General features: G+C 37.5%; 1 protein-coding gene across 2 annotated transcripts in view; it reads right to left on the bottom strand.

Moving 5' to 3' along the window:
- Positions 1 to 1,585: 1,585 nt before the first annotated feature.
- Positions 1,586 to 19,270, bottom strand: part of LOC123546780 (macro domain-containing protein lmo2759-like) — a 28,195-nt gene continuing 10,510 nt past the window's right edge. The window contains exons 1-3 of one of the 2 annotated variants that reach the window (XM_053551101.1): positions 8,100 to 8,533; positions 4,984 to 5,424; positions 1,586 to 2,519 (exon numbers count right to left, since the gene is read on the bottom strand). In XM_053551101.1, coding sequence (XP_053407076.1) covers positions 2,170 to 2,519; positions 4,984 to 5,424; positions 8,100 to 8,109 — 801 coding nt within the window. In that variant the 5' untranslated portion in view covers positions 8,110 to 8,533 and the 3' untranslated portion in view covers positions 1,586 to 2,169. Of the gene's footprint in view, positions 2,520 to 4,983; positions 5,425 to 8,099; positions 8,534 to 19,270 lie in introns of those variants that run through there. The other variant, XM_053551100.1, reaches the window with a different exon arrangement.

Genomic DNA, 19,270 nt, shown 5'->3' with positions numbered 1-19,270 from the left:
TAGTACATTTTCTCATCTAAAATTAACAGGTTATTTAAATATATTTAATCAAAGTTTCTAAGAAACTAAATTTATTAATTATCTCACAGACTTCTCAGTCCTTTATGGTAGTTTAATTCCGTGAGGGTAATTATTGTAATGGAGACGTTAACATTTTCCGAGGCGCAAATGAAAGCTGGCTCAGTTTCTTGGTTTATAAATTATAAATTATTTCTGTATTTACAAAAATTTCAAAACTATCGAAACTATCGATTGTTGAAGGAACTATCGGCGATTGTTATTGGATCGTGACTTTTCTATCGATGCATGCTATCGGGACACTTAGTATCGCAATGCATCGATAGTTCGATGTATCGTTACACCCCTAGTAATGACAACAAAACAAAACGATTATTCTTACCCGATAATTGGTTGCTAACTGATTGAAAATTGCATCTTCTCGCGTGTCAAGATGTTTATTACACATTGCACATTACACATTGTTAAATGTAAAGTGAACACAGACTGGGTAGTACTATCTCAAAATAAGTTATTTTTATAAGGTAAATTATCGGAACCAGTCAACTGTTTTTTAACAAAATTTCTCGGAGGTTACGATTTAGAACGTCTGAAACAAAATGGCGGTCCAAATTACGATGATTTTTTCATTTTCGCCACTCGCGATTTTTCTTCGCCACTTTCATCGCAAATTCGCCAAATGGCTCAAGTGGCGAACGGCAGCGTGGGCCCTGCGTCAGGACAGTAAGTTTTCAGTTCAATATAGCTAAAAAACTTATCAAAAATACCAAAATGACAGAAAAACCTTGCTTTGAAACGATTTTCGAAGTAGACATCTGTTCTAACCACAGTCCGGATGTTTACTCTCAAATACATACATGTACGTAGACTGGTTCCGCGTCCTATAAAATATATAGTGTGAAATCACAGAAGAGACAGCGGGTACCAGTCTAACATGTAGGGTACGGTCCGGGGTTTTACCATGTAGCCTCGCTTTCGGTTGTCCTGTATTTTCGCGATTATTTGTTTATCTGTCAAAAAGTCATGTGGAAATTTATCGATGGCGTTACGGAACCAGCCATTAAAAAGCGAGTGATTTTATCGATTGTTCACTGAAAATGGGAGGGATTCCTGAAATCAGGGAGGGACAGCTGAATTTGTAAGGAGGAATCCCGCCAGGATTGTTAGAAAACTAGAGAGGTCACAAGGTTTTTCTATTTTTAGATCTACTGACCTAGTTTTTACCCCCACGTGACCCAGTTTCGAACTTGACCTAGATATCATCAAGCTGAACATTCTGACCAATTTTCATGAAGATCCATTGAGAAATATGGCCTCTAGAGAGGTCACAAGGTTTTTCTATTTTTAGACCTAATGACCTAGTTTTTGACCCCACGTGACCCAGTTACGAACTTGACCTAGATATCATCAAGGTGAACATTCTGACCAATATTCATGAAGATCTCATGAAAAATATGGCCTCTAGAGAGGTCACAAGGTTTTTCTATTTTTAGACCTAATGACCTAGTTTTTGACCCCACGTGACCCAGTTTTGAACATGACCTAGATATCATCAAGGTGAACTTTTAAGGAATTTTTCGAGTTAACTATCCTCTGCCACCTAAACTTGATACGGGAACAAACTTTTTTTTTAAATCTATGCTTTATATTGCATAATGCCTTTTGTTTAACTATGGACTTATTCTGTTGTTACTGATATTGAAAAGATAAAGAAAGTTTGATCTAATATTTGAATCGTTCTTTTTTTCTCGAACGGAAATAAATTTGTGTAAGTGATTTTTGTATTGATTTATTTTACTTGCATTGTAATGTTTTTTCTTGTGACATTTAATCTATCTATCTGATATAAAAGTTAAATTTAATTGTTTATACTTTTTCAATAAAAGAATGTTAAACAAACTATTCTCTTTTGTTTCTTTATCAAAAGGCGCCTTTGCTGTGTACATCAATTGTTATCTTGTATTTGAAAATATATATATATATATAAACATTAGACTAGTCATATTTGCGTTTGTACTTACAACGTTGGCAAACAATAATATTCTAAATTGCGCATTTGATCAAGTGTGGGTGAAACATTAAATTTTAACTATCATTCACTGAGACAAATCATTTCAAAAATTCGTACCTAATTTTTTCATGATGTTTTGCTTATACATTTTTAAGGCATTTACCATATCTGGGAGCTCTTTGTGGTTGTTTCCCTTGGCCTGAAACTGCAAAAGCCAAGTTGTCGGCTTGTGCGTCAGTATGTGTACCCTGGAACTGGGACGCTCTTCTTGCTTGCTTTTCTGGGAGACGGTAGTTTGACGCATTTTCAAATGCAAGAGATCGAGGGTTCTTGTACCATTTTTCTTGCGCCCCGCAAACTAGATCTATCATTTCGCGGTTCGTATCGACAAAGTGTACCTCTTTCATTCCATCTGGTCCATTCAGAGCAAAGTCTGCAAGTGCCATCACATACATCTCGGCACAAAGTTGTTTCGGAACTCCTGATTTGCCTGAAATGTTCATAGTGTTTTCTGAACACCATTTCTGATCACGTGTTTACGTTTTCTCGAAAAACGAATGTTCTCTCGCAATTGCAAAAGCATATTCTATGCTATCTCTTTGGATGCTAACGATGCCGGTTTGCTTATTGTCTTAGAAAAACTGCTACATTTATGCTATTTATATGGTCTCAACTTGTTATTTAATAAAACTTTACCACTCGTTTGAGTGAAATAAAGCCATTAAATAATTTTGGTATTACACTAGCGTAATTAAGCTTTGATGTTCGTTTTAAGTATTGGTTTAGAATAGGAAAAGTAAAATGAAATTTTTGATGTTTCAGCAGGAAAAAACTTACATGTGATAAAAAGAATATTAAAACTGTGTCTTTTCACATTTAATTCATTAAGCTCATCGAATGAAATTGAAAAACAAATGCTCGGCACAACCTCACGTTTCATTATTTTACTCAACTGGTTTGATAGCGAGCTCGAAGAGCAGGCCCGAAGGGCCTGCTCGAGAATCGAGCTTTACGGTAACGCAAGTATACTTGCACACTTGGTGATGGATTTGAAAAGTTTCGTCGGAAGTTTTAAAACTGCGCAACCTAGCGGACTGGTGCTCACAGGAAGTACTTCTTTCCGGAGTGAATACAGAACTTCATTCAACTGCTAAAAATTATTCATCACTGAACAATAATGAAAGAATGATTTCCAGTTGTTTGAAAAAAATATTATTTGTATTTAAAAGATCAAGCATCGGCCAGAAAATGGAAAAAAATGTCATTAATAAGCAGAAAGAAACGGGAACGCGGTAATGACGTCACCGTGACACCGGCTTCTCATAAATTTTGCAACCTATGATATTCACTGTTATAGGTATGGTGACACTAAATGTAGACTTTTTCAAGAGAATAGGTTCTCCTGAATTCTTGTGACTAGTGAATAGTTTCTTTGTGACAAATAAATGATGCATCATATTTTAGCTAAATCCGATTTCTTTGAGTTCGCTTTGAGGCTTTGCCTTATTTCATATTAAATTCTGTATGGAAAGATACTCATATAAAATAGTTTTCCTTAAACTGCAGCAAAAGTTTTATTGTTCCTTCTCAAGGGAAGGAACACTTATGGTGAACATGTCACACTTGACTGAGCAGGTAATGGATACAAAGGTATCATCAAAGGCATCCGAATTCCAGTAGGGCGCCGCCATCTTGGACTCATGTATATTCATTACATATAGCCTCTTTGCCAGGGTGTATTTACGCATCTTTAAGCCAATCTTTAGACTAAATTAAATTTAGTGAAATACAACTACGTAATAACAGGTCTTCAAGAAACAATAATATAGTTAAAATCATATAACTCCTAAATCTAACTTGCCATAATGAAGAATGGAGATTATTTAAATGAGTAAGCGTCATCTAAAAATGAATGTTACTCATTGCAGAGTTGGTGCAGCCGTTCTGCGCATGCGCGGAATTATTATCAAATGGAACGCACGTCAAAAATACTGATTTTTTTTGCATGTCCGCACGCATTTAGTGTATAATATGCATAATATACTGACTATAGGTTAGGGTTAGAATCACCATGGTTACAAAATATATACATCTAATGTATTTTTGTTCAAATTTAGTTAATCCGGTATATACTGGAGTCTGTAATATATCACAGGCGCACCAACTCTGTATTTAGTCACAGCCTCTAAAAATAGACTCCCGTCAAAAATATCGTCTTCTATTATATTGCTTGGTTTTATTTTCTTCTAGCTTAACTGCTACGGTCCCAGACGGCTGTATTTCGTTCTGGAGCTGGAAGTATCAATCATGGGATGCAATTAAGCAAGGCGTATGTCCATGTGTTGCTATGTGAGACTTTAAATTTACAAAGAGGCTAACATACGGCCAAATTCCGATCTGTGCCACTCCACTAGGGAAGATTCCAGAAATTTTGATAGAATGATGGTCTTTATTATTTATTGTCCGCTGATATTATAATATCATATATAATATTTAAGTAGAAGGTGTTTGATTATTATTATAAGTTAAAATATATGTTTGTGCGAAATAACTTTAAATGTTTTTAATTAGATCTAGATAAGAATGCACGTAAACTAACAAAACATATTTTTCATTATTGTTTTATTAAACATCTGTAACAGATGCTAAAACAGATCCCTTAAAAAGAATATTTAATATGCGCTAGAAGGAACCTTTTGGTAAGCTAAATCTTGTTATTCATTGAAACAAACAATATACATGCATTGTTAATTTCAACATGAACTCGTATGTATGAGTGTCCGAGTTGTATTTTCCTCTTTTTCCTTATGTTTATGGTAACAGTTTCATTTCATTACTGTAGATCTAATTACTTTTCTGGTACTGTAGATGTACAAGAAATGGGGAACAACATTTTTTTTTCTGAAATCAAATTCGAAAATAAATACAGCAAAGAATGCGATCAATTGACGTACCTGAACTTATTGCTGGAAAAGCTACTTTTGACCATCCTTTACTTCTTGCAGTCGTTAATGCATTTATAACTGTATGAAACAGGTCCTTGGCACACTTTTGTCTGCTGGTATAGTTACTCCATGTCGGTCCTACAACGTGGATGATACCCTTAAAAGGTAAATATCCCGCGGTAGATACGAAGTTCTCTGTGACAGGAAGGGCACCATTATCGCGTATAAAACTGCTGCATTCATTGGTTACTGCTATTCCCGCTTTTCTGGCTATAACGGCCGCTACTCCCGCCCCGCTAGCAAGTTTATCATTCGTCGCATTTATTATGACGTCAACATCAGTGACGTCAGTGATGGATGCCTCGCATACGTACACGTACGTGTTTTTAATGCTGAAGACGTACTTCTCGTTTGGATATTCCCCCACCCATTCTCCTGATGTCGCATTTCCTGAATAAAAAAAAGCTTAGTACAAGCTTTGTATAAATATGTAATTTCTGTACGAAATTGGCACCTGTTTTACAGCTGTAAAACGTGTGTAAAAGACCTGTTGTTTTTTTTAAATTACAGTTGCAAAAAGACCTGCAAGTGGAAATGACCAGAAATACAGTTGCAATTTACAGGTGTAAAAGTTTCAGGTCTTCAAAATACAGAAGTAAATTTTTTACAGTTGAGTGTTACAGCTGTAAATGATTTCGGAATGAAACAAAAGTATTGTCAGCCATCTTTAATGCGAGATATAACTAAAATTCAGAGAGACACCACATCTCCTAAACTACTGGAATTTTAACCGTAATGAAATAAGCGTATTAAAATTTGTTTAAACATCTTATATAATTGTATAAGGACAAATATATGCAGACATTAATTATTTACAATACATTTGAAGCTGGCGAGTTTTCACCACAAAGATATTTATAAACGAGGTCTTATGCATAAATTCTACTTTGCAACTCTTGAATTGTGCAATTTCAATACTGTATGTTTATTCCATATTGTTCTTTACTTACTAGGTCATTCATTTATTCTGCTTTTTTTTTGTAGTAAAGCTACCATTTCAGTCTATTGAATTACAGTTCATCCTAAAACTGTTTGTACCTCTGCTTTCGTTCCTTAAAATAATGCCCCTCCTGTAACATTTCTACAGCTGTAACCTTTAACAATATTAACAGCTGTAACTTTTTCATTTGTATAGCTGTAAGACTCCTTACAACTGTATCTAATTTGCATAATTTGAACTGTTTTACAGTCTTTTTACAGCTTTAAAATGAAATCTACAGCTGTAAAGTCAACGTTGTTTATGTATGTGTCGTGACTAAATGTTTAAAAACGTAGTCAATTTAGTAGTTGTAACTTGTCCTCTTTATTCGAAAATAATAGCATTTCTTGTTCCAAGAATGAAACAATAGAAACTAAATATAGACCAGTGTATTATATTGTATGGTAATTGCATGTATAGTACATATTTTGTACCGGATCAGGAAGTAATTTTATACATGTATATAAATCCAATATACACTTGACATTGTGTTATGTGTATCAACGTAAATATCTAACATTTTTGATTTATTGTATTAAAGATAAATTAAAGATCGTTTGCAAAACATTTCGTACTTATAATTAGTAACAACTCATACACCCACAATTCGTCTAAAATGAAGTTGTTGACCCATTAAACACTTCAAATTCCATTTTGTAAATAAAAACATAACTTATCTACGTAAGTGTTGTTGAATAAAACTTACTAAATCATAAATCTACACACGTGCTTTTTAGTCTCGTTAACATAATGGTAGATCGTTAGCTTAAATAAGATTTATGATACTTCGTCAACAATTTCCAGGTCCTTATTTTGAATCTTTGTCGTTTCATGAAACAGAAATGTTTCACATTTATGCATCACAGACACTGAAGTGGAAATTCAAAGTGAATCTATTCCATTAAAGGGACTTTCTCCCTAAAAACGTAATGAAATGTAAATATATTCTTAAATAAGTTTCTTATTATTTTATTATTATGTTTGATCAACAAATGATTTTCTTTTCATAAAAATAACTTTTAAAGTTATCACGTAGACACTGTTTCCCCTCGCACTAATTGATACACTTGTAAGGTAGACTGACAACCCTTGTTTATTTAAACCATACTGTGATAGTCATTAGCCCCCAACTGTGTTAATGAAAACAGAAATCCCTTGGCCCACTGCCAAGATCTAGGCCTTTAACTTATTCCGGGATAGGGCCATCATTAATGTTTGAAAAAGTTATGGTCCAAAACAATTGCTTTTCATTTAAAGGCACTGACCTCCAGATTTTGGTTCGAATGATGTTTCTTTAAAATTGAAGTTTGGTCATATTATGAACATTAGAATAAGAGCTTTTGTTTCTAAACTATCTTTAAAGTGTCAAATTAAGAAAAAAAAGATGTTCGCGTCGGGAATCGAACCCGGACCGCCTCGGCAATAACATTTTCACTGTCTTTTAGACTCTTTACCAATACCGACGCGGAGGTCTACGTGTTTATTGCGTTAAATATAGATATTTACAATAAGGCTGTTTATCTCGATTAAAGCGATACAAACGCTTTCGGTTTTCATTGTAAAAATTAGTAGAAACAACTTATTCGCATGTGTTTCCACAACACATAGTCTGCCAGCAATTAAGTATTAATTTCTGGATACCCGCTTTTATTGTTGTCGTCGTAAGATCTGGAGGCCAGTGCCTAAAATCAGCTTGATATATGCGAGTTACATGTACCTATGTATTCATACGAGTAAAAGCAATAAAATTTGATTAAATCAAATCAAAATTAAATCAAATGAGATGTTGCATTTTGCCGTAAAATTCTAAAACTGCCAATTACCAGATTATCTGTTTTTAAATAAAACGTATAAAATATATAAACGACATTGTGTCTGAAATCATTAGTCCTCAACCTCTGATTCATGTGGGGAAATTGGCAGTTACTTGCGGAGAACAGGTTTGTACTGGTACAGAACCCAGGAACACTGGTTAGGTTAACTGCCCGCCGTTACATCACTGAAATACTGTTGAAAAACGGCGTTAAACTCAAAACAAACAAATAAATATAAAATAGTGTCAGAAAATGGACAAAACAATACTTACCGATCGACATTTCTAAACCGAAAATACTACGGATATTCCAAATACAATTAATTGCCCACGTATTCAACCCAGTGTATCAAATAACTTGTTTGGCATTGAAAATCGGTTTAAACAATAATATTACGCGGTGTATATATATATTGTAGTGGGAACGTAGTTAGGGTTAGTTAGGTCACTGTAAGAGGTCACAGGAGAACCAGCCAATCGGAGAGGAGGATTCCTATCACATGGCCAGGAGGACCAATCACCGACGAGCAGCATCGCTTCACGACCAGACTCCATTGATTCTACATGTACTTCTATGTCATCCACCGAAATCCAGGGCCATCTGGGTAGTAAGTGACCTGTATTGTAGTTATTTCTGCCTGTTAGGGTTAGGAACCTTTTCTGCCTCTAATAGGAGTGTCAACTCCTGTATAGCGAAGGCCATTTTCGCTATATTGGTGTCAGAAGTAATCGCGAACATCTCGCCTGGAAATCCCTAGTAGGTCCCTGTCCGTTACGTAGTAGAAGGCGAAAGCCTTTGAACTGTCCCTTCGGCCAGGTTTTTTCTGAACAGGATTCCTGTGTAGGATTAGTAAGGGTTATTTCTATAATTTCTAGCCCGGTTTAAACAGCCTGCGGACTGTCAAAAAGCTGGGAAATTCGCCGTAAGGCTCAAACGGCTATTCTTTTGGGGTTATATCGATTCGGTTTGAATATTCTTTTAGTGGATTAAATTTTCCTCGACAAAAGAAACTGTTTTGTCATATTTTTCAAAAGTTTAGGTCTCGCGCACGGAAAACGTGCCAAACCGAAAGTACTTTCATTTTACGCCGGAAGTTCCGGTAACAACAACAACAACAACCGGTGAATTGGAATTTTTCAAGATTATAAAGTTATTTCATTCCATTCTATTCAATTCAAGGATAGAAAGATAGTAAGTGTTACTGTGTACTGTTTCTTTTGGTTAATTTGTGGAAGGTATCCTTCCCTGATACATGTATTATCTTTGCTTTTACATTAAAGGCCAAAAAGAATAAAAATTAGAGAGGGTGTAGAGATATTGTCTATTATTGAGCTTTTTACAATTCAAGAAAACAAATAGCAAAACGTAGAGTATTTCAATTTACAACAGATATATCAGCTTCATACTTTATATCTAAGGTTATGGCTGAGAAAGTAAGTACCCCTTGCAGCAATACAAAATCCCCAGGTAACTCGGGTGGGGCTGGGCCTCAATTCGGATTTTACCCACCTATGTGGGGGTATGGGTGGCCTTCACCGGGAGGGGTAACCCCTCACACACCGGACAGGAGGGCTAATTGGGGATTTGGATATTGGTCCCCAGGGACGTTATCCCCGTTCACACCAGGCATTACAGCCAATATACAATTAGAATATTTTCCCCCTGAGGTGGTATCCCCTCACACACTAGGCGTGACGGCAGAAGAGGGGCATGGGTGGTCTTCACCAAAAACAGTAGTCCCTTACACACCATGTAAGACGACCTATGATACGAAGCCTGTAACACCAGTGCCGGCTGCATCTCCGGTAAAGGTCTTGAGCCAAGGTCATGCTAATAACCTCCCGTATCTCTCGGAAACACATGTCGGGTATCCCCTGACTTTTCCTGTAACTCCCCATGGGGCTAACTGTTCCTACAATTCGCCAGTACGTAAAGAAAGTTTATCACAGAGAATACAAGTTCTGGAGGGTGAAAATCAAGAACTAAAATACCAGAGGGTCGCCTCCAAAAGAAAGTAGATACATTGACAGAGAAATGTGACATATATTGTGTTTGTGTGGAGTATCTGATGACTTGTACACGAATTCTAAGAAATAGAAATGAGTCCCTGAATGACAAATCATCGTGGTGGAAGAACTACTCCGACGAAATTGTTGAGTCTAGTTTAAAGAAATTTAAGGAAGATGATGAAGTCATACGAGCCCTTAAGTCAGAAATTAATCTCCTGAGTGAGAGTGTGCTAAGGGAGGAAGCCTCCTCACACTTCCCCAAATCCGAGATTTCCCCTGAAATGTGTGAGGTGAGTACCTCAACGGAATTGGGGGATTTGTCCTGTGATACTCTAGTTAAGGATCAGGGTAGTGTGTCATGTGTCCCCCGGGTTCCACTAAAATCAGATGATGACCTTGAACAAATCATAGGAGCCCTCAAGTCAGAAATTAATCTCCTAAGGGAGAGTGTGCTAAGGGAGGAAGCCTCCTCACACTTCCCCAAATCCGAGATTTCCCTGGAAATGTGTGAGGTAAGTACCTCAACGGAATTGGGGGATTTGTTCTGTGATATTCTAGTTAAGGATCAGGGTAGTGTGCCTTGTGTCCCCCGGGTTCCAATAAAATCAGATGAAGACCTTGAACAGTTCTTTAACTTTCTGGACTTTGCAGAGCAGGATTCGTCCCAAGTTACTGACTGCAAATCATCGAGCTCTTTTAGAAGTGGGGAGAGTGTGGGGGAAAATGAAAGTAGTGCTCTCGTGTGGAGAGCATGTCTGAAACCTTGGGGAGAGCAGGCAAATAGCTCTGGGGTTGTTAGTTCTTTTAGTCCAGATTCCAGTCTTGAGGGAGTCAGTGATGAGTCTCTGCTGAGGAGCAGTACACTGACCAGTAACCAGCTTGATAACTCAAGTATTGCTGACACCACTAAATTACTGATTCCCAACAGGTTAAGTAGTGAAGGAGACCATTCACAATCAGAGATTGTACCCACTCATAATCTTAGCACTATGTGTGTTGGTGCAGGTACCGTACTCAACCTTTCTCTGAGCGCCCCTTGTAATTTAGAAAATACGGCTACCGTATTAACCCTTAATGCCAGCACCCAATGCAATATGGGCAGTAATACAAATACTGTATCTACCATTTTGTCCAATGCCAGGTGCAATATAAACTATGTGGATGCCAGCATCCAATGCAATATGGACAGTAATACAAATACTGTAACTACCATTCTGTCCAATGCCACTTGCAATATAGACAATGCGGATACCGTAGTAAACCACCAGTCTAGCACCCCATATGAATTGGATGGTGTTACGGATACTGTACTTACCTTTCCTTCCAACGCCATGTGCTTTATTAATGACACCGGTACCGTATCAGCCACAAACGCTAGCGCCCTATACCATAAAGCAGATACCGTACTTACCATATCTTTGGATGCCCCAGAAAGTATGGTTACCCTAGTCACTCCTGTCTCTAGCGCTCCACGTGCTCTGTATGATAAGGCAGATAATGTATGTAACACTTCTTCTAGTTCCATGTGTGCTATAGACAACATGGATGCGACATTCATCCCCAGCTCTAGCACTCCATGTGATTTACACATTAATACTTATACAGTATCTTCTTATCCCCCAAGGGCCTTGTTCAATTTAAACAATACGGAAACCTTATTCTCTCCTGATCCTAATGTCAAGTTAGCTTTGCACCAAAGCATGAACATTGCAAATACCCTGGTTGCAACAACCCTGTGCAAATTAAACACTATGGGTACTCAATTAGCTCCAGTGTCCGAGTGCCCTGCAGATTGTGACAATAACAAAGATACGGCTTTTAGGGAACAGTTATCCAATAATGTTCTTGAGCACAACACTGTGACTCTTTTTAATACTGGCCTGTATAGTTTAATGGTAATTCAAGAAGATAATTATAGGAACTGCCTTACAATAAGATATCCTATAAGTGAAATTGATGTATCTCTGGTGGCTAAAGGAAATAGGCAAAATGGTACATCAGATTTGCCCAACTCGGAGACTGGTTTTTACAAGAGTAACTCTTTTGACAGCAAATCTGGGACTTCAGACTCTAGCGGTGAAGGCCATGACCAATGTCTTCCACTAAACTCCTCGCCAAGTTTATGACAAACTAAAGCCCAGTTCAATACAAAGTCATCTGGACCTCAAATGGCATCTGGGGAACGTAAGGTCATAGATGAATCGGAAATAGTAGGGAATTTTGTTACTAAAGGTCAAGGCACCGGTGGAAAGCTCAGAGGCCATTGTATTCCAAAGGTTTGCGGACCTGATACTAGCAGCTATGTTCAATATCAAGAGCTTGGTAGGGTATTGCCCTTCAATTATTCTGGGAAATTGCCGCCTTATCACGTTGGAGAACAAACAGTTAGTTTATTCCTATCTGACTTTGCCCATGAAGGTTCACTTGCTTGGGGGTTGCCGCCACCAGCAACCTTGTCATTGTACTCTGTACCACTCCCTCCCTCAGGGTTTTACTCGCCCCTTCATTCAGAGATGGAAAGTTTGTACTACACTTTCCGTTCACAGTCCGGGGTAATAATGTTGAATTCTGACAGGTTCAGTGCCTCTGCCGCAACAGTTTCACATCATTGTGGAAATACTGAAAGAGGTTTTTGGTGTAGGGTCTCTGGGACGTGTTCAGGTCTCCTGTTCAGATGGACAGAACAGTAGGGGCATGGTGTGCCAGAGTCTCACTTGTGGGTCTGATTGTATTTTGGTATCACCTGCTAACATTCCTAGTGTGAGACCAAAGTCTGTGCAGCCTTTATTTAACCACAGCATCCTTTGGGCTGTAGCACAAACCTCTTCCAGATGGGGATGGGGATTCCGGGATCTGCCACAGGACCGGTCTGGTCTTAGCAATAGAGATCCTTGGGCTAAGGGCCTGGGGAAAGGGACTCCGGGTCACGGATCGCCTACTTCAGATCCTTTTTCCTATACGGATCAGTAGAGGCAATGCCTCGTCCTTCAACAGACGCAGAAACTGTGTCCATCTTCTTGGGGTCTCCCCAGCCTCCTGGTATCCCGGGTTTATCCTTGTTCTAGATGTAGAAATTGTCCATCTGCTCAGTACACCCCAAGCCTCATGGGCATCCCAGGTTTATCACTGGGATAACTTGTCCTGATACTGTCAAGTGCTAAACTATTTCCATAGACTATAAATTCTATTGGGTCTCTTTAAACCTTAATGCAGAATGGTCCAAACTTTAGACAGCTTTGCTTCTTAAGATCAATATGGGTGTCCCATGATCTTAAATGAGGTATTTCAATGACTGGGGAGTTCTCAGATCTGAATGTTTTGCTAGGTACATTTTGTGGTATGTCCTGGTGTACTGCAGTATGGGTATCCCATGATACACTTTGATAAGACAGTTGTTCCGCAGGGTATCCCAGCACCTTAATGATTTATTATGCTGATGTAAGTATGTGTAGTTCCTGGTATGCATTAGTATCGGTATTAGTTCTTCCTCTAGGTATCCCAGGACCTTAATAATTTGATATGTTTATCTGGGTTACCCAGAAAATTATGAACTTAGGTCAGTATGGGGATCCCATGACCTTAATTCCAGTTATTAAAAGAGATGTTTGGAACAACCACTTCTAAATGACAATTAATCTCCTATGGGGGAATCTCGTCCATGATTTCAGAAGTCCTTGTTGTCTGGTCTGTTTTGCACGAGATGTAAAATAGTTATTGGTGAAACCTCCATGATTATTATTAAGCAGGGTATACCTGTTATGCCTGTCTCTGCGAGGAACTCATCTATAGCCTCCCAGGCCATCTCTTTTCTGTATGATTCACACGGACCCTGGTGACCAACTTTATAGAACGGGGGGAGTGTAGTGGGAACGTAGTTAGGGTTAGTTAGGTCACTGTAAGAGGTCACAGGAGAACCAGCCAATCGGAGAGGAGGATTCCTATCACATGGCCAGGAGGACCAATCACCGACGAGCAGCATCGCTTCACGACCAGACTCCATTGATTCTACATGTACTTCTATGTCATCCACCGAAATCCAGGGCCATCTGGGTAGTAAGTGACCTGTATTGTAGTTATTTCTGCCTGTTAGGGTTAGGAACCTTTTCTGCCTCTAATAGGATTGTCAACTCCTGTATAGCGAAGGCCATTTTCGCTATAATGTATACGTTTTACTGGCAATCTTGTTACTATCACCAGATGTTTACATTAGATATCTTGCAAGTTTTATAACAACCCATTCACAAATAAAATCAGAATTTGAATTTTAAAAAATCTTTGTGTCACAGTTGTTTTCCAAAATGATCGAAAATAACAATGGAAAAAATACCTCCCCCCCCCCCCCCTCCCCCACCCACACCCAAAAAAAAAAAAAAGTAAAAAAAAAAAATTCCGTTCATTTTTATGTTAAATTCAAGATGAATCAAAATAATTCTAAAATTTAAAATAACCCCTGAGATATAACGTACACTGTTTCACAAAGCCAGCTTATGCTTGTCTTAAATAGTTGCTAGCTAAGATAAAACTTTAAAAATCAAAAGACAGTATCTAATGTAGAAACCCCATTCATCTTAACTGTTATTTAACATGTCTGTAGGAACGTCACGTTTTAAATAGAGAATAATAGGTTAGTGCCGTAGATGAGAAAGTTTATCTGGCGAGGTGGAGGAGGTTATCGGGTGAGCCGAAGGCGAACCTGATAACGTCCGGAGCCGAGCCAGATAAACTTTCTCCATCTTAGGCACTAACCTATTATTCTATTTATCTTGTCATTACTTCATTTTCCGATATTTGGCAATTTATTTTACAAAAATAAGTTTGCGACAACCGCTTTAATGACGTCATATTCGTAATGACGTCACTTATATAATGACGTGATTACCGGCAAAATCGGAATAACTTCTTCGTTTTTGAATAAAAACTCATTATTTGACCACTCATTTTCTTAGTTCGGACATTTCCAACACAATGATGATGGTTTCGTTGCAAAATTTCTTATGACAACAATATCGATCATAAGGTCACATGATCAACTGACCGTATATCACTGGTCACATGATCAACTGACGGTATATCAAGAAAGATATACGGCACCCTGATATCGGGTCGAAAATACTGCAAGTGACAGGATAATGCTTTTTATCCTGTCACTTGCAGTATTTTCGACCCGATATCAGGGTGCCGTATATCTTTCTTGATATACCGTCAGTTGATCATGTGACCAGTGATATACGGTCAGTTGATCATGTGACCTTATGATCGATATTGTTGTCATAAGAAATTTTGCAACGAAACCATCATCATTGTGTTGGAAATGTCCGAACTAAGAAAATGAGTGGTCAAATAATGAGTTTTTATTCAAAAACGAAGAAGTTATTGCGATTTTTTAATTGTAACCACATTACTGTGTCGGTGATTACGTGACGTCATTACGAATATGACATCATTAAAACGGTTTTCGCACACTAATTTTGGTAAAATAAATTGCCAAATATCGAAAAATGAAGTAATGACAAGATAAATAGAATAATAGGTTCGTGCCTAAGATAGAGAAAGTTTATCTGGCTCGGCTCCGGACTTTATCAGGTTCGCTTTCGGCTCACCCGATAACCTCCTCCGCCTCGCCAGATAAACTTTCTCATCTACGGCACTAACCTATTATTCTCTATTTCTAGCATAAAACTGCTGTTTTTGTCACTTTTCGGGGGGTGTTTTAACAGGAAAGAAAACGTGTATTAACAGAGAGATTCTCGCGCTCACGTGCTGTTAATATAAAGTAATAATTTTATTTCACAGCGACAACTACACAGAATATGTGGCACTTACCAAGAATCTTACTACCGCTTTTTTCCTTAATACACATTTTGAAACAAATTTCTTCTAGCTTGTATCATTAAGTTCTTCTTAAACAACGTAGTTCTAGTAAAATTACTTTAAGGTGATGTCACTTTTTGAATTTCCGGTGAATAACAAAAAAAAACAACAAAGAATATTCAGTTCTTTCCAAAAACCGTTATATCATTATTCAACCAAATAGTTTCCTTTGTCTACCAGAAAGGAACAATTCTTATATCTTAATATTGAGATTTGGTACCTTTATAACAGACAATAAACTAAAACAATAGACATTCATATGTGACTCCGGTGAGCTCAACAAAGCAATTTCAAGCACAAATATTAATGTGGAATGTAAAGTAAGTTACACACTACAATATCCGACCAAGATACTTTCAAAAACAATGCATTTGCAGAATAGAGAGATAAAAATAAGTTTGACAGCTCGTGAAAACTAATGACAAATTTTGATAGGTATATGATGACTCATGACCTAATTAATTTTTTTCTGTTATTTCTAACTTCCAGTTTGATTTTCATAAAATGGGTATTCTATATTGTAGCTTACAACTCATACATTAAAACAATAAAAGAATATATTGTTACTTCACTGTCGTTTTATCTATCCATGTCTCTATCTATTTATCTATTTATACTGCAGCGCTCCTCTCTGCGAGTATTATGTGCAGCTGCGCGCCTGTACAAGAAGTTAAAAGTAGATTAGATAGGAGGATAAAAGTAATACACGGTGTGTATTGCAGTATAAATACAGTTGATAGTGTTAAAAACAAGAAGGATTTACAGATAAAAGCAGTTTAAAAACAGGTCTATCATGTTAAGCATTGTGTACAAGTTTGATCACACCCTGTTTAAACCGATTCAGGGTGGGGGCTTGCACAAGTTGTACTGGAAGGGCATTCCAAAGTACTATGGTGGCTGGGAAGAAAGAGTACGTATAGTAATTACAGGGAGTGAGGATCTGAGTATAGGAGTGGGGATGTACGAATTCCTATTGTTTCAGTCATTTGTCAGTAATTAGAGCAACTCACAGTGTTGCAATCATACAAAACACATCCCTTATTTTTACATAGATATTGAGGATTTATCTAATGAGCACATGTATTGGAAACACAATTTCAATACCGACTGTGTATTGTAATAATGCTAAACTATCTCAGCCGTGACGTGTCCTTAATCATTTATCTCCTTATTTACCCACGTGTAATCCCGTTATGAACAAAATGGTTATCCCGTTATGAATAAATGGTCAAGCAAGCACATGTGTCTACCATCAATTACACTTTACCGACACGCTTTTCTGAATGACATAATCTGACCTATTTTAACCTGTTACCCGTCTTAATCTGCTATAAATAGAACTCTTTAATTCGATAAAATTAATGTAATTGAGAGCGTGTGTTGCACTCATTGATTTGCGTGACTATATGTAACGTTTTCTTTAAATTCTTGTATTTGTCTCATGTTTTGTATGTATACAAACTGAGAATTTGTTGAATAAAACTTGGAAACTTGTTATAACACCTTTTTATATATGCGCGTTCCGTGGAAAAGCGAAAACGTATTTCGGTCCCAAAACGAATAATTCAAAAGGAAATTACGTCAACGTGAAAAACAACTTATACATTCCCGCGCATTTCATGTAAACGTAATGACGTTGAGGGACAATATATAAATTTACTTGTTTTTTACGCGTTTTATGCTAGAATAGTGTTAGCGCATGTTCTTTTTGTGTTATAACATCTTCAGGATCCCTCGGGAATCGTTGGTACCAATCCCTCGGGATTCTGCAGATGTCAAAACACGAAAAAACACGCGTTATCCCTACATATATACTAATTTATTTTAGACAAATTATGTTCAGCAACCTTTCAATATATTACCAGCTTACCACAGCAATATCGGAGGGCAGATTTTATACTATTTCATAGTGTATCAATTTTATTAATCAGAAAAATGCAAAAACAATATTTACTGCGGTTCGATTCACGAAATCCATTCTTCGCGATTTTCTTCCTTATAACGTTGAACCAAAATCTGAACTTGCTCTATATAGGTATTGAGACTTTCGAGATTATCGAAGGTATTTTAATGATATCGCCAAAACGTAATTTCCGTGTAAAAAAAAAAACAGAAAAAAAACATTGTTAAATCTATTTGTTTTCAAAACTCATTTTTTACAGGAACATATAATGTTGCTTTAATGTAATACTTGTGGGTGCATGCACGGGTAACTGGTGCCCTAAATCTACGTCTGTTTCACTTTCAGCATCTGTGACCTCTGGGTCAACAGTCCATTCCTGAAAACACCATTGGACAGGTCCTAGCCATGAATCAAACAACGGTCTCCAGAGTGTACTCACAGAAAAAGATCAAAGAAACTTTGCCCTTTACGTCCGACCGCCACATGATCTCTGCTAGGTATCATTCCCTTTGATTGACCTTTGTTCCAAACATGGCGCGCAAATCATCTTTTGACTTTCTCTGAAGCTGCCACTTTCCTGTACTGTTTTTTTTTTGAATGCGTACATGCGTAAGACCGTGAAATGTGTATAACCTGAATCATTTAGAATTCAGAGTACAGTATGCTGTCCATCCGTCACGTTGGATGGTCGACCCTGGCTGCACATGCCTTTGAATTGGAGTAATGAGGGTCCTATTAGTACGGTCCTCGGCTGGATATAGTATAACCTTGTTGGTACGCCGCTATTGCTATTTATATGAAAATATACAAATGTATTACGGAATGAATGTTTTTGATCAAAACGTTCTTTTAAGAGATTGTGTGTCTTTAAGCCAATGTAAATACTTGTAAATCCATACCTTTTACCCTTTGTTAGGATCGCCTCGGTTGTACTTAGATCGACACCTAAACAGTGACTCGTCTATCTCTGTCTTCTTAGACATTTTTTATACCGGATAGTTCGGTGAGCATGCTCCTCAAACTGTTTCCTCACATAAGAATATGCTATGACAATCCGTCCGTTCAGGTATAAACATAAAAAAATTCTTGCACAGTCAGTTTGCACCCTTCCAGAAAAAATTAGTATGCATGTGTGTATGCAACTTATGGTTCCTGTTCACATTGCAGCGTAAGGTGGTCGCTGTAGGTTTTCCACTCAGTTGGCTTGCTTTCATGACACCAGGGCAGTCACTTAATATATCATTCCTCATCATATCCTCACCCAAGTATTTATCTTTAGTACACGGGAGTGTGCATGCTATCAGTCTATTATCCATTAACCACTGACAATCTAACTTATCAACAAAAACAATCAAGGATCACTTTCTATAGTTTCTTGCTAATGCAGTATCAGCATCGTCCTTTCCAGCCAGTTTGTAAGCTAAGACTGATGCTTACACAATGTTCACGTGGGTTTTCACACTTCACTGGTTACTTTTCAACGAGAGGGACAAGAAGGGTAATGCATGTGTTATCTTCCACATTGAAATTGTATTTTGTAAACGGAATGAACATTATAATTCATTCTAACATGGCTCGAATTGATTTCCAGTTAAACAAAGAAGAAAATCAAACGCAATATATCCTGCGATAAACAACGGTTGACGCACGGACCGGTAAG

The sequence above is a fragment of the Mercenaria mercenaria genome, chromosome 9, assembly GCF_021730395.1.
Source record: "Mercenaria mercenaria strain notata chromosome 9, MADL_Memer_1, whole genome shotgun sequence".
NCBI lineage: Eukaryota > Metazoa > Mollusca > Bivalvia > Venerida > Veneridae > Mercenaria > Mercenaria mercenaria.
This window is presented reverse-complemented; position numbering and strand designations above follow the sequence as displayed.